Source organism: Sinohyriopsis cumingii, chromosome 2 (genome assembly GCF_028554795.1).
Source record: "Sinohyriopsis cumingii isolate HCF-2022 chromosome 2, ASM2855479v2, whole genome shotgun sequence".
NCBI lineage: Eukaryota > Metazoa > Mollusca > Bivalvia > Unionida > Unionidae > Sinohyriopsis > Sinohyriopsis cumingii.
Genome location: NC_142962.1, coordinates 141,962,218 through 141,978,807, shown reverse-complemented (window position 1 = coordinate 141,978,807; position 16,590 = coordinate 141,962,218). Strand labels below are relative to the sequence as shown.

General features: G+C 33.0%; 1 protein-coding gene across 3 annotated transcripts; it reads right to left on the bottom strand.

Moving 5' to 3' along the window:
- Nucleotides 1-7,288: 7,288 nt before the first annotated feature.
- Nucleotides 7,289-16,053, bottom strand: LOC149805968 (uncharacterized). Of its 3 annotated transcripts, XM_089950766.1 has the most exons (3): nt 14,758-14,912; nt 12,463-12,626; nt 7,289-11,707 (listed from the first exon to the last, which is right to left on the bottom strand). In XM_089950766.1, the coding sequence occupies exon 3, from the start codon at nt 11,603-11,605 to the stop codon at nt 10,676-10,678; it is 930 nt and encodes a 309-aa protein (XP_089806892.1). In that variant the 5' UTR covers nt 11,606-11,707; nt 12,463-12,626; nt 14,758-14,912; the 3' UTR covers nt 7,289-10,675. The 3 variants fall into 3 exon arrangements, with proteins under 3 accessions (XP_089806892.1, XP_089806891.1, XP_089806890.1); XM_089950765.1 differs by lacking the exons at nt 12,463-12,626; nt 14,758-14,912 and adding an exon at nt 15,771-16,053; XM_089950764.1 differs by lacking the exon at nt 12,463-12,626.
- Nucleotides 16,054-16,590: the final 537 nt, after the last annotated feature.

Here is a 16,590-nt window from a genome sequence, read left to right as displayed (position 1 = left end):
CGTTGCTCGCTAGCTTCAGTTCTTTACCTTAGTAAGTTGTTTTAATGGTTTAAATGTTGGCTGTTGCAATATATTTCTCTCTTGTCTTCCCACTTCTTTATATATAATATAGTTAGAAGCTAACATATTTTCTTTACCCTTTTTATACATTTGCATGTGTTTGACTGTTGCTTGGTAAATCAGTATCTCCATAGTAATTAAATTGAATTTAATTAGATTATACTGTTTCAACTATCTCAAAAATATAATAAAATCTTTATATTCATCAACTACTTTAGTATTTAATTGGTGAGCTGTTCGTCGGGGAGTTTAAAATTGAGTATAGAAAATGGCATATGCAAATAAATAACTGATATACATTTGAATGACATGGTGTTGGATCAAATAGATTCAAACAAATAAAGAAAACATATGACATTTGTGTACATGCTATATCATCTAAAATATCAAAGTCGTTGCGAGATGTAATACTAATAGAAATAACTTGCAATTGACAATTTAAATGAATTGTAGATAGAGTTGAAAGAAGATTACTTAACAACAGACGGAATATAGATACTTTGCTGGGATTTTCTTGTAGGAATGGTTTTACCTATTGTAGCATTGAGTGTTACCTTGATAATTTCAAACACATTAATTTTAGAACATATAGCAATAAAGCAAACAGCTTCCAGCACATAGAAAAACTGATCATGAAAACTATGTATGCAACAACGATATAATTACAAATACATGCTAAAATAATATATTTGACATTTTGTCAATACAAAAAAAATAGCTTCAACAGTTTCTAATTTCCTGTTGTGTTCATATATATCTTTTTTGTACTGGCATCTTATCCATTTTATATGCTTTACTAGCTAACATACATACCATGCTTGACCAATAAAAGTGTTGTTATGTTGTTGTTCGGGATCAGAAAAGAGAATAAGGAATGGTACGGTCAATCTCTAAATAACTTGCTTCTTCAGGTTTAGTGAGAAATTACTATCTTTTATAACATCCAACACTTACACTAGGATACATGGACTTTTGGTTTGGTACTATTTCAAAGAAAGTCAGGACCCCTTTTAAAATTTTGGATCAACCACCAATTCTAGTTCTACCTTGCTTATTTTCAAATAATTAGCTTGTCCAGGTACACCATTATAATGTGCTGAGTCTAGTTTTTAACTCTTTAAACATACGGATCGAAATTCTTCAAATATGTCACATATCTTTACAGTATGTTTCTTAAGGTAGTAAATGTGACGATCGTTTGTAATATTTCATTCAATCGTTAACATGCAGGTAATCGTCTTCACTTTTTCCTGATCCACTAAGAATTATTAATCTTTTCGATTGCAAGTTATTAAGTTTATTAAACCTTTAAAGAAATCCATTCAATCATACTAATAAAAAAAATCAAATAGTTTGGCTCTATCTCCTCAAACTTTTACATTGTTCCTATAAATTTTTCAGATTTTAGAATGTGTTCTAAGAATTGACGTTCAAAATTATATAACCTTAAATGCTATCTAAAAAGTCTCTTTGCTCTTTCTTGCAAAACTTGCTGTCTTATTATAAAATCTATTAATTATAATATCCTGACTCACGTCAAGATATTTATCATCATTATTCGGCATATACTTCTAGATCTGGATCATTTTCGTATCTCGGTCTTCAAAATTAATCGAGAATCGTATCCAGACAAAATATGAAAAAGTAATGAATATGTTTTAAGTATTTATAAGTTCAGTTAGGCTCAGCATGTGAAGGACCTATGAATTTGCCGGTTCAGTGATCGTCATACCTTGCTTGCAGTTTGTCGCTTCATCTGAATTGTCTTTTAACTTCTTTTTCTTGACTAATCTCCTTTACACACTATTACATCAACAGCGTTTCTTAATTTTAATTCTTCTTAAAGTTTCTGCAAATAATTACAATTGTTCTTAAAATATGTAGGTAGTCTTCTCCTCTGTAAAATATTTGCTACTAGGCAACGTAGATTGATTTAAGCTAAAGTCCCAGTCCTGATGGCATGCGTTTCATTTTTATTTTCCATGATGGCGCAAAAAAGTGCTGCCCTACGTATGGTACAACTGTTGATGATTTTTTACGCGGATTATTTAGTTATATTTTCCGAGTCTAACGGGGTCTGCAAAAGGGTCTAAGTACTCTGAGTACATATCGTGACAAGTTGCTCTTACAAGTTAATAAAAAAATACGGTTTTCCATCATGGGGAAAAAATAGCAGATGTCGTTAATGAATTTGTATTTCTTGGTTCGTTTCTTCAAGACAGGGGTCTTTCACACATGCTTAGCAAAACTTGAAGTTCATAAGCTTCAAATGGATTATTTGCAATGGATAAACATTTATAAAAGTTTGGAAATGTAACTCAAAGGTAAAATCTGAAATTTTTGATTCACTAATTTCACCAACGGCTAGCAAATCAGCAAGAATCTTGAAGAACTAAAAAATGCAGACATTTGTTATTACAGCTATAATTAATATCAAGATATAGTAGCAGTGACAAAATTGTAAACATCCGTTTAAAAGAATAGCGGTCTACCCATACTATATATATTGAATTCCGGGATATGGAAGAGAATACAATGTACCCCATAGACAGAAGGACTTCTATTTTTTGCTACGTACTGGAAGCTATCACCTTGTATCAGAATGACCTTTTTACTTGCCGCTAAGAAACGAGTTTACAAAATTTTATTTTTGGAAAGGCCCGAGTATGCTGAAATCTATTAAATTACTGAATCCCTCGAAACCCATAGAAGTTAGAAATGTAGGAAATTATATTCAAGGCGCAGTAGTTACGTGTAATATTATGAAGAACGAATTTTAAAATTACATATAATTATATGACGTAATTAATTGGCTATTAAAACTTTTATTATTTTGTTCTTAAGTTCACTGTTATTTTCACCTCATCTGCATTTTATAGTTTAATATATTCATTACTATCTCACATAGTTAATATATATTGTTCTTATGATACTACTAAGAAAGCATTGTGGATTATGTTGACATACTGATGTCACTGTGCTGGTGAATCTTACCGGTCGCACATTAAATGTTGTAACCTTTTTTGTATCCTACTGGATGTATATATGCACGTTGGTATGCATGTTTATGCGTGTGTGTGTGTCAAAATCTGTGTTTATGTGTGTATATGCCTGTAGGCTTGTGCGCGTATATATATATATATATATATATATATATATATATATATATATATATATATATATATATATATATATGTGTGTGTGTGTGTGTGTGTGTGTGTGAGTGTGTGTGCCACCATCAATTTCGTTAATAAACTTATAAAATTGACTAAATGCAAAGATTATTCATATTTTTGACGTTGTTTACAATTCTCTATTGGCAGAATAATTCTTTAAAAATCACCATATCGAACCAAAGGAACAATTAGTTCTGGTAGTTTAACGACATTGCCCTTTTCTTTACTGGCATTATGACTATTGTGTAAGCAGTTTGGTTGGAAATGCTTTTGTGTTCTTGTAATTTTATTTCAGAACAAAGTAGTTAATGAATTTCTTGCATAAATATTTTCTATAGTATCTTTTGCTTACTTGAGATGGAAGCAATTTTGATAGGTCCGTTATGTCACAAAAAATGTCTGGTTTTGTTTATAATGAATAACATACATACATAACTATCTCTTTCTCTTAGCATGAATAACATATCTACATAACTGTCTCTTTCTATTAGCATGAATAACATATGTACATAACTATCTCCATTAGCATGAATAACATATCTACATAACTATCTATATTAGCATGACTACCATATCTACATAACTATCTCTTAGCATGAATAACATAACTTTCTCTTTCTATTAGCATGAATAACATATCTACATAACTATCTCTTGCTATTAGCATGAATAACATATCTACATAACTATCTCTTTCTATTAGCATGAATAACATATCAACATAACTATCTCTTTCTATTACCATGATTAACATATATACATAACCTTTTCTTTGTATTTCTGTAATTCTAACTAGTTTTACAAGAATTCTTACTATTTCAATGTCATTAACATAAATGTCAAATTGAATTTCAGTTTTTATATGTTTCATATTTATTGGACATTTATTGAACATTATCCGAGGTCTATATCGATGATATATATTGTTGATTTGTCACAGTAGATTATATTGTATAAAATGACCATTGTCTTTGTTTTGTGCTTTAAGAAAGGATTTTCTTTAGTTTTTAATCTAATCTATTAGCTATAAGCATGAATGGTCTCCTTTTGGGCAAAGTATTTAAATCTTTCAATATACTGAGTGATATATATATATATATATATATATATATATATATATATATATATATATATATATATATATATATATATATATATATATATATATCCTTGATTCCTTTCTAAATCTTGTATTTTGCAAATCGTTCATGTTTTAAACTCTACTTTCAATTTTGCTTTTATTAATTATGGCTATAGGTAATGTTTTATGATACCACTATACAAAACGTACATTTTTATTTTAAAAAATCTGTTTTTCTGTTATTGCGAGTTTAATTGATAAAACGTTTTACTGGGCCGAAATCTTAAACCTATTACTTTCAATAAATATGTTCACGGGATTCAAATACTAAACACACGTACTGCTCGGGTTTCTTTTCCTGCTCCAAATTTATTCCGTTAATGAATAAATATGAAGTTCGTATCCGAAAGGTTGAAATGAGAAGTAATTTCATTTTGTAGTTATATTTTGGAATCTTATTAAAATTTTATGAAAATTAATACGTGTATAAAGGGGCGCCCACATAATTATTTTGTTGCGGAGGGGGGGGGGGGGCAACGGGTAGTAGTCAGCTATTAAGTTTTATGGCTGTCAGCGAAAACATGTTAAGAGGTGAAATCGGAGGGGGGGGGCAAGTAATCCCGATTTTCTCATGCTGACGATATATATATATATATATATATATATATATATATATATATATATATATATACGTTTCAAGACGAGTAGGAGAAGGTTGATATCTCCTTCTTTCAGATTTTGGTTCTGCATTTTTGACTATTTCTGTATTATAATACTGCTGGTACTTTTCACATAAAAATTTGTTGTGAAATCTATTTTTTGATTGAACATTGAACCTCTTCATACAGTTGTTCCACTTTTATAAGAGTGGCCGAGTGGTCTAAAGCGCTCACCGTTACGGATCACTGCCATCTCACCTCTGTCTGCGTGGGTTCGAGTCTCGGATTCGGTCAATGTGGATATGTGAGAAAGCTTGCCAGTATCTTCTCGAGGGTCGGTGGTTCTTTCCGGGGATTTCCCGGTTTCTTCCTCCACCATTAATACTGGCCGCCATGTATAGCCTATTGCGTGCTGAAAAATGGCGTTAAACCCAACAACAACAACAACAACAACTTTTATAAGAAATTGTCTTTTGGTTGTATTCTCACTATGCTATTAATTACTAATTTTTGTCTCCATTAACTGTACATTGTTGGATTCGTTCAGTATATCTCCAAACTGCAATGCTTCCTAATACATGACACGTGTGTCTAAAAATAAATAACAATGGACGCTCGTGTAGCAGACGACAGCTCTTTGGTTTATTAGATTTGTCTGCAGATGAACTAAACAAGCTCCTTGAGCCATTTGAATGCAGAGATAATACAGTTGACGATATAGATGAGTTAACTTAGTCCCAGAAGAAACGTTCAAAGAAGCAAGCAACTTAATATGAAATCCGCAATGGCCGTTGATGGCCTTAAGGTAACAAATGTGAGACACACTGTGTTGAAAACAATCATTCCTGGTCATTGAAACGCTTATCTAGGAGACATGTTTATAACGATTCGCAAACTGACTGTTTCAGAGTATGAGCCGTGCTCTCAAGAGTCTATAAACATAATATAGAATGTCATCTTGAAGCTAATCCATCTTTCTCACAGACAGGAGATTTTTTAAGTCTGACCAAGCACTAAATTCGAAATAAAAAATTGCAACTGAAAAAGGCGGGGATCGGTAGAAAAGAGTTGAAAAGCCAAGATGACGAAGATACCTTGTCTTCCGCTTGTGAAATGGACTCTCACACCCCAGCTACTTTGAAGTTTTCCTTGTTTCACGTTTTTGGGAAACTGTTTAGATGTAGAAGCAGAAATTAATTAACGAGTACAATTAAAGTTAGGAGATGTGTGAGTATTGACACATTCCACATTATAGTATCTTCAGTATGCTGAGAGGGATAGCAAAACTTTTGACGGTACTGGGAGGGATGAATACAGGTGTCCACAGTACCTAGCAATCGAGACTGTTCATCTTAACCCGCACTATTTAAAAAAAATACCTTCATAATTGGTGAACAACGACTGACCATTTTATATGACCTCCAATTCCAGCGTTAAAACTGACAGGAACTTGCTAAAACAAGCAATCATATTTCTAAAATTTCAATTCAATGCCTTATTTCAAATCAAGAGATAATAAGTCAAAGAAACAAAGTATTAAATATATTTTGGATAATTTGATGTATGAATGAATAAAGTTCAAGAAAATAAAGAAAGAAAATGTAACTAAAAGTAAGCTAGTACATTTTTTGACCATGCTCAAAATTAAGAAATCCAGAATCAAATGGATCAATAAAACTTAAAAGATATATGAAAACAAGTAGATTCACAAATAGGTTAATAAAAGATTTGAAAAGAACCCCACAATTGAAAATGTACTAGGTAGGGAATATATATGTAAATAAAAATAGCCTTCATTGGAGAAAATGTTCAGTTTCAGGCATTATTCATAACCATTGGGAGTTACTGAAGAGGTATCTCTGATGAAACTGGCTGCACCAAGGGCAGAAATCCAGAGTGGAGTCACCAACCAATCATTAAGAGAGACTAATACGACAACTATCGAAATCTGGAGTTCTGCAACAAAGAACATACACGAGACAGGACATACAAATATGTCATCTATAGCTGGCAATAATAATGTTAATAAATGTACTTACTTTTTGCATCTTGAATTTCCCCAAAATGTATTTTCTTAGCTATTTCTGTTAATTTGAATTACATGGGTTCATTAAATATATCCCGAACGCTAAATTTTACTGCATATAGATAGATACACACACACACGCATACACACACAATCGCTTTGTTTTACATTCAAATGCACATATTTCATGAATCATCAACAAACATATCAATATATACTCTCTAGATGTTCCCTGCGCCCCGGGGAGTCCATTTAGCAGGTAACAGTGGTAAAAACAACAATAAAACACTAATCAAGTTTTTAATTATTTAGTAAAATAACACCTTTGAACAAGCCTACTGATATTGACAGTATCAGACTACCATCACCTTGATATGACTTCTTCTTCTTTGTTTAATTGTGTTAACTGCGTATTATAATGCAGATATTTTTTCTTAATCTATATATTTTTTAACCGCATATCAGAACCACTTTATATATCGATTGTGAAAGAAAAAAAAATTGAAAGGCATTAATAATCTCTGGTTATAAGCTGTTCCGGAACAAATTTTGTGAGTAAAAAAAACTTCTTTTGAATAATTTCTTAATTGGTTTGGAAATTTTATACAGTGTGGTAGGCATATATCTCATGCGGGTAGTTTTACCAGGTTGCATGTGCTTTAATAGTGACTGTAAATAGGAGAACTGTTATTGGATTTCTTGCATAATAACTGGCCTTTCTCAAATTAATTAGGTCTTTAAAAATAATATTTGTAATTAATAAAGTTTTTCCTTCTTTCTGATTTGTTCAATTTTAGCCTAAATGTTCATTTTTGATGACATTATTAACTTAGCTATATTATCGTCGTTTGAATTGCCCCATACATATTACAGTATTATAAACAGGGTTGTATGTCACTATTATAAAAACAGTCCTTTGTTTCTTTCTGGAAGAGAATAACTCATCAATATTGGGAAGCCATAAACCTGAATTAACGTTTCTTCTGATATAGTTGACATGTTCCATCCACAATAAATTATTATCTATTCAAACACCAATTGCTGTATAGTCACTTACCATTTGCAAATGTATTCCTTCGATTTTATTATACACAGATCATCGATATCATGAAAATGAATCTCCCCTTGGAAGCGGTACGTCATTAATAAATAATAATCAATAATAAAGATAGCAATAGGTCTGGAATTGTTTCAGGTTCAGAGAGAGGTGACATAATATTGTTTTCGTTGTTTTTCACCGAAATACTCGCATGCAATTCACATGCACAGTTTCAGAAGAAGAATAAATAAATAAAATTATAGATCTGAAAAGTGTGATTTGTCCTATAACGAGGTTCATCGTTTCTTTAGTCGAGCAATCTATAAAGCGGATAATGCTGAATGGATCGAATTTAAGCACGTCACAACTACGATATGATCGAAAAGGGATCAGAATTATGTGAAGATAATTACCTATGTTACTCATTTTTCCACACAAAACCAACATTGCACTCTCGTGTCACGTGTTAACACATTTGGGATAATGCAATGTATATGCTTGCACGAACGGGCATAAAATTACACGCAAATTTAGGTTTGTGAAAACTTAAAATATCCATTTGTAGGCATTACGTTTAATAAGTTCGATTTCTTACTTTCTTTCACATACTCAGTCATTTGTTTAGAATCGATATATACATTTGTCACGTAAGATGAAAAAGTTGTTGCAAATTTATATACCTTCGATGTTATCACTATCGTAAATGTAGTTCCAAAGAGACAAAATTCTGCTAATACTTATTTAATTGTATGGCCTTAGTGGATTTTAATTTTCACTGTAATCATTATTTCCACCATTAATGAACTGTGTTTAATTAAGGAAGTGTTTGATTTTTTGGTCTCCATAAAAAATACAATATATCCATCTTTGATCGTTGTAAATGCAAGCGTGATATCTAATAGACGAATTCAGTTTGCGACTGGACATTGGAAATTCCAGTTTATTATCACTAAGACATATTCAGTTGAAACGTTTATGCAGTTTGATGTAGACATTTTTACAATCAATGAAACACTTAACTACCGTAATTTTATCCATTTTCTAAGTTTCACAACACTAGAATGTCATTGCGCCCATCAGTTAATATGATATATGTCAGCCACTGATTGCTACGATAAATACAAAAAGATTGTATGTAATGTCCATGTCGAAAGTTATATACAGTATTTACTGCTGATTCTGATCATAAATGCTCGTACTATAAAACCCGAAAGTACACGAAGCATATAACAGTCCCCGAAAAATATACGAAGCATATAATAGTCCCCAAAACGTATATATAGTCCCTGTATTTAATGGTTCAACAATTAATGTGAAGTTTTTGTTTCAAGGTGTGCTGATCAGTATGTGTTTTGCAAGACTGATAATAAATGTTTAAGATTCCTTGTCACTAAATTTGAGGTTCCAGATTGGTATTAATATTAGAAATCTAGTACTTAGTGATAAGAGATTGTTTCAGGGTTATACAGTTATTTACGCACGCAAAATTCGATTCAGTTAATTTTGCGCATTACAGTTTGATCTCAAGCTACACCAAAATGAATAATTTTTGTTGTCTTTTATTGAACGATCTCGCAATTTGAAGCTAGCCAGATTTAGTCTTAATTTCATACATCCAAGTGTTTTCCTATCTTACCACAAAGGTGCTCATACTGAAGAGAAACTGGTGAGAAATTCTATATCAAATAGATGACACACAGCAAGGTGACACTTGAAATTGCCAATGTTTCAAATGAGACGTACACGATTAGTGTGTAAGAAGACACAGTTGGTTCTCTTGGTGAATATATCATATCCTCGGTCTTGTATACATCCAGATTTATGAACTCGCTGCAATCAACCCACTCACCCACCCACTCACGCGACCCCCCAAAAAAGGAGTCTATTGGTAGTCAACCAATTTAGGAAAGTGGGGCATTCAATATGATTTGTCCATTAGATATTCCACACGGTACGATTAATTAAATTAATAACTAATGTGTATTTATGAGGTTTTAAGCTATCACACACTTATCTAAAATATTCAGACACAAGCACTAGATAATATTTATGTGTAAATAATAATTAACTCTTATGAAATATTTCTATTCCAGTTTTAGTACTTCATAGTTTAGTTTGGCTCCGAATACATTTTTATATTCATGTTTCTTTTTGCAGCAAACTAGTAAGAGATGACATCAGACGGAGAGTTCTTAAGGTTGTGGTGGTATTTATATGCAAGGATGCTTCACTGTTATTTTTGCTTAAGGACAAACAACATTCTAATTCTCGGCTATCCAACAGAACATTTAACTTTAAAATTTACCTTCGATTAGCAAATATAGACTTCGCAATTTTTATTTTATTTTATGACACACCAATAGTAAAGTTGACCCATTACATAAAAATCAAACTATTACCATGATGATTATGTAACATTCCAATCATCTGGATGGTAAGGGAAAAATTGCAATTTTGATTAATCAAAATCTTAACAGACAGGTAAGAGAAAAAGAAGGAATCATGATCAATAAAGATCTTATTCGATTAGTAAACAATTTTCAGTCACATAACGTGTCCATGCAAATTTCCGATTGCATTGGTAGTGGAGAATTTCAGTCTGAAGTCTTGAGATCTGAAAGAAGTCAAAATTCTCTAGGGAAAGACTATTCCCCGCTCTTTCATAAACTGTCTCAATTTCTCTACAAGTTTTTCCTTTGGTTCCGTGTGCCGTCTCGATTGGATGTGTAAAGATTCCACGTTTTCAATTATCGTTTCCACGTCCAAGTCCGTTTGGGAAGGATAGTTTGGAGACAGTGCAGCCTCAAGTTTATAATATCTCGGGTCAGCAGTTTTTCCAGGAAACTTTTGGCCAAAGGTGCTTAAACATTTATCACGTGTTGACCAAGTCTTCGATGTTTCCCACGTTTTGGTAGTTTCCATGCTGCTCACATTGGACATAGTCTGACTTATGACGGACACAGGCCGGCTGAAACGCCCCAAGGGTGTTTTTAATGTGTTTCTACTCGGACTCCTGATTGGAGTTGAAAATTTCTTCCTCGTTTGGTTTAAGTTTTCTGAATTCCGAATGTTGATCATCGTCTTTGGTCTGGTAGGCAAGAGTTCTGCCGGACCAGTAGTTAGATAGCTTGTTTTAAAAGTGTCAGGTACAAATTGCACTGTTTTAGGGCGTAAAAATGGAGATGCCCTTATGGGAGAATTGACATTATCCCGTGACCATTCCTCTAGTGTTATGTCTATTTTTCTAAAATTTGTTGGTGATTTGACAACCGTTGTGTTTGTTTGCTTTCTCTTTAGCAGAGCCATCCTTTTCCTTTGTTTGTCAATAAATATATGCTTTTCATAAGCGTTCTTGGCAAGAAATTTAAATCTTTCCTTTCCCAGTTCAATGAGTTTGCCTCGAAGCAATCGATCTTCTGTGACATTTTCGGTCAATTGACCGGCATGCCTTGAAGTTTCCTTTGTAATATCTGTACCTGATAACGCCCACGCTTCTATATCCTTAACGACGTTGGTGCGTTTTGTCTTTGTTCTAGAGAGAGCACTTTTTGGTTTTGGGTGCATGTTTGAGTGAAGCGATCAGCCTGCCACACGGTTCTTGGAAAAAAGAAATTTTCCCACAGTCCTTTTCCTAGCAAGGACCCACTGTAATCATCGTCTTCTTATCTGAAACAGATGCCATATTTTGTGTACGGCCTAGTAACAATAAAGCGTAATGAACAGAAACAGACAAGAACACACACTACATATACGTAAAGGAAAAACAGCATCGAGTGTTCATGAGACAAACGTGTTCTTTACATTCATGCTCAATTTGTGTAAAAGATTAATTCAATAAATATTACAGGTAAATGAACTGAAATTGGCAATTACATTTGATTTTTTATTATCCCCTTTCCAGAGAGCTAAGAACTGAAATATGTCGACTATATATACATATTTACAAGTCAACTACGAATGCCACATATTACAAGAAAAACTTTCATAGTTTTCCATTTGATTCCTATAGGAATTCAAAAAGATAGAATGATGCTTGCTAATATAGATGATCAAGATCCGTAACATTTAAGCTTCTCTCACACTAAATCTGTATATGCAACGAACGCAATGACAATAAATATGAGAAATAAGAAATAAATGTTAAAAATAAAAGAAGCTACACACAAAACGTTGATTCTCAAGCTAAACTTATAACTTAGTGACCCGCAAACATATCTCCTTATTTAGTAGGTCTAGGAAATGAAGTTTAATTTCGTCAGGAAGGGATACTCAATTAATTTTAATTCTTAAGTTTGCCAATAAAACGGCGAGGTCGACGAGAGAGAAGATCTCATATCGCAAACGGAAATTGTTATATCTTATATAAACCTGATTTGGTTGCAAGCATCACACAAAAGCATCTCACAAAGAAAGAAACTGACCGAATCCTCTCCAGAAATAAAGATCCTAGAAAACTTTGCATACGTCCATCCACTGTGGTACCTCAGAATATACGATGCCTCCATTTTGTATTCAAGCACCTCAGGCTTCTAGTCCTATGAATCATGTTATACAGGTTGTATCCAATCACCTCAAACGTTTAGTCCTATGAATCGTGAAATACAGGTTAAGACACAACCTTAATCATCTCAAATATCTCAAGATATTATCAGTTTTGGGTAGAGACAATGCATATGTGATGTGCAATACAAATCAACGTAGACATGATATAAATGGAAACGGTATCTAAACCTTCCCAACAAGATGAATAAAACGCTGGTACAAAGGAGTTGGATTCGGGTACATAGTCCATAGAAATTCGACCGAAATAAAGTCTTTGCTCAGTCAGGATATTAATTGCATGACAAAAAGTCTCTAAATAACAAGCATTTTATTTTGTGGAATCTACCTATGCATTTGTCGTTGTAATCAACGTGAAGACTGCACAATCATCCGATTACATTTCAAGACATACGTATATAGGGCAAGTAATTCAAATAAGCATATCTATGTGCTTACTTTTCTTAAATGTCCAGTGCTTTTCTCCACACTGTAAATTGGCACACTTTTTTTTATCATATTTTGTCCGTAAAAGGAAATTAAAGCAGTTATTCACTCAAAGAAAATGCTACTGCTCACATTTGCACAACTTTGCGTGATTGTAAACATTTACACGGTTTTATATCCTTATTTGATTAACCTAAACGAGGCTATTTTTTCTTTTCAGCGGCTTAAATGATCCTACCTCAGAATTCGTCTCAGGTATTTATGCATATGAATTGATTATGATTTAATCATAATTGAATATTATCATGCCCTATCAAATCTTTTATGACGGAATGTTTTACATAATTGTTACAAATAACAGACTGCATATCTCTTTTATATTAACATGAAATGTATTTCTGTAGCTGTATTCTATCACAGTAATTTGACATAAAAGAACATTATTCACTCGCGTTTAACAATTTGATTGATCAAACATATTGGATCTCATATAAATTACATCAAAAGATTTTTTGCTGAAATGTAATGCGAAAACTGTTTAATACAGAGCCGGAAGATAGAAATACAATGACACGGTTTTAATTTTTATATAGTGCTCAATCTACATATGGCTGTTTTAATTATTTTTTATGCTTTCAAACGACTTTTTTATAAAAAAATCAATTAGAGGCTGATAACAATCTCAACAGTACACTAATTCGGAATGAGTGAAATATACACATATTAGTAATCACCATGGCATTCAATGGTTTGAAATTAAAAACAAATATAGTTTAACGCTATTACCTCACCTTTTGGCAATCATTGCATTACGTATGAAATAAAATAATAAGCTATTACATAACTACCTTTTGCCATCGTTGGAAAAAGACTCTTTCAAATTTAAAAAAGTTTTATTCAAACCTACGTGTATACATGACTTAGCATTCTGATTCACCATTTTGAATAGGTTTCATGTATTTGTCTTAATATCGTGGTATCTTAGTCTTTGAACGGGTAGACAAGTATACGCAGAACTGGTATCTCGAAGTAAAGTATAAGTAGATTTATAACACGTAAATATAAACAAAAATGATGAGAAGCAAAGAAACAACCCCAAATTTAAAAAAGAAATAGGAGAAAAAATATCCTACTGAAAAGACAACCCAACGTGTGACCTATGTTTCCCTTTCTTATCAGTGATATAGAATTTGATAAGCTTCACGCCGTTCAAAAACGAAAACAAAGTCAGGTTTGTCTCTTCCGAAAAAGATTCCGAACAAAGCATCGTTGCAGGATCTGTCTCGTGACGGCTTCAGTATGGTTATCATATACCAGTCCATAAATTACGGATATTTTTGTCTTCTCGATTATGTCCTCTTTGAAGTTCTTTTGTGATCTGATCTGATCTTCACCAGTTCTACTCGACGAGAACGAGGCGCCGCTGTTAGATCCTGCTATATCCCAATTCAAGTAAATATGCAACTTAGAAAATATATGTACCATGTTATGACTTCTAAATAAGGACGGAGGAAGTTTGTTAGCAGAGTAAAAGAAAAATGGAACAAAGCAAGAAATTAAAAACAGACTATGCTATAAAACTGCCACCAGTTGACTGTCGCATTAGTAGTAGGCTACAAGCGCAATCTGAAAATTCGTATCAATAATCCATACTCTATATATTGGCTACTATTTATCACAGATAATATCTGCCGATCAAAGCGGTGTGATCGTGGTAAAACCCAACTTACCAAATTCGTAGAAACGATGAATTTCTCATGTAAACAGTACGATTTTCCTCTTACTATCCAACTGAATACGTTGTAATGAATTACATCTAAAATTTTTAAACACGGTTGTTTTTGACAGCAGGAATTTAAGTATGTGTTTATTTGATATCACTACATCGCCCCCGTCGTCCACACAACACCTCTTCCATACAGCTCTTTTAAGTATGTGATAGAACTCGTGGCATGGATCGCTAAATATTCCCACTATTAAGATTTAAGACAATATCAATCTTAAGTCAAGGTATCGAGACGGCTTTATTCTATTTAGATTCGTTTGTCATATTTTATTGAGGCATTGTTTGACAAAACTTGACACCGGCACAAGTTACAATGAAGATTTTAGATCTGATAGAGATTTCTGATATCATCCTGGCCAAAGGTGAATCTCAATGGGAGCAAACTAAATACAGCTAGTGAGTAAAGTCCGGCTCCGATTCCATACTCATAGAAAACCAGGTAAGTTACCAACGTGGGAGTATTGCTAATTTGGGTATCTTTTTACACCCCTCACAATAGTAACATGAATATAGGTTACTGTATCGTCATGATGAACACAATAGTAACGCGAATCTATGTTACAGTATAGTCATATTACGTTTGGTCATCTCAACTGTACATATTATGACTGGTGTACAGTCATCTGATAAATTATGTGGTAGAAAATTATAAATAATTGAATACATGTATATGTTTGATAAAAATATTCAATGAATTCACACTAAATTTGGAAATAACATTTTTAACAGATAAGAATCTGTTTGAAGTTTTCTACCGTAATGCACACCATGTGGAATTTTGCTTCCATATCCTCGGTTTTATGTTTGTCATGCCATATGACGTCCACTGGCGAGATTCTACTAACGTTCGATCAGAATCGTATGGATTTTACTAACTTTAAATGACGTCAGTTTTGAGATCACAACAAGAGGATCTTCTGGTTGGCACCGGCAAAAGAATCACATCAAAATACTTACCACTATTTTTTCTTCCGGGATCACTATAAGAGTATTTTTCTTGTTTCTCACACTTCATCTTCATCAGTGGTGAACACAAATGTGCTCAGTGATATTTATTTCCGTAATGTCTGCACCATGAAATAATAACAAATGCTTTTATAAAGTCTAACCATACTGTTTTGATTCCTCCAATAAGGTACGTTCAAGAATATGTACGTTGTTGTGCATATCTAAATATTTGCATTAGAAAGGGAACATTGAGAATGCGTCTTGTTATGATTCCCAACGCAACACAACTTTATGATACAGTGGCAATATTCCTGTCTAATCAACTGGTTGGTGGGCTGGGGATAGACAGACAAAACCATGGGTACGAGTCTAGTATCGGCCCTATTTTTCTCACGTGACAAGGGCTTACCTATCATCATTTCGTTCTGCTGTTTAAAAACGTGCAAATTGTGACAAGGGTAGATCTCAACAAATCTTTAGATTATGAAATACCACACGTCTAACGGCTTTTTGGTGCACTCTAATATACGAGTGTCTTCATTCATCTCGCAGCAGCTAATCCGTCAATACATAGAAACAACACCCATTCCCTTTCTCGCATTCAAACAAATCAATAAAACACTAGAGTACAATGTAAATTCGCGATGAGTTATGTATACCGTAAGGAGAATATATTCTTTATAGCCGAAACTGCGTATAGTTTCTTACGAATACAGTATAACTAGACTTGAGCGAATTCTGAAATCAGTTCCTACTCCATTATGAACTTAGTAAACCCTTCAGTTTTATTTAATTTTACTCGGAACTGTTCAGCGTTTCGGGAGTATAA

Excerpts from the sequence above, each read along its gene's own strand:
- LOC149805968 (XM_089950765.1), bottom strand. The coding sequence starts at position 11,605 with ATGCACCCAAAACCAAAAAGTGCTCTCTCTAGAACAAAGACAAAACGC.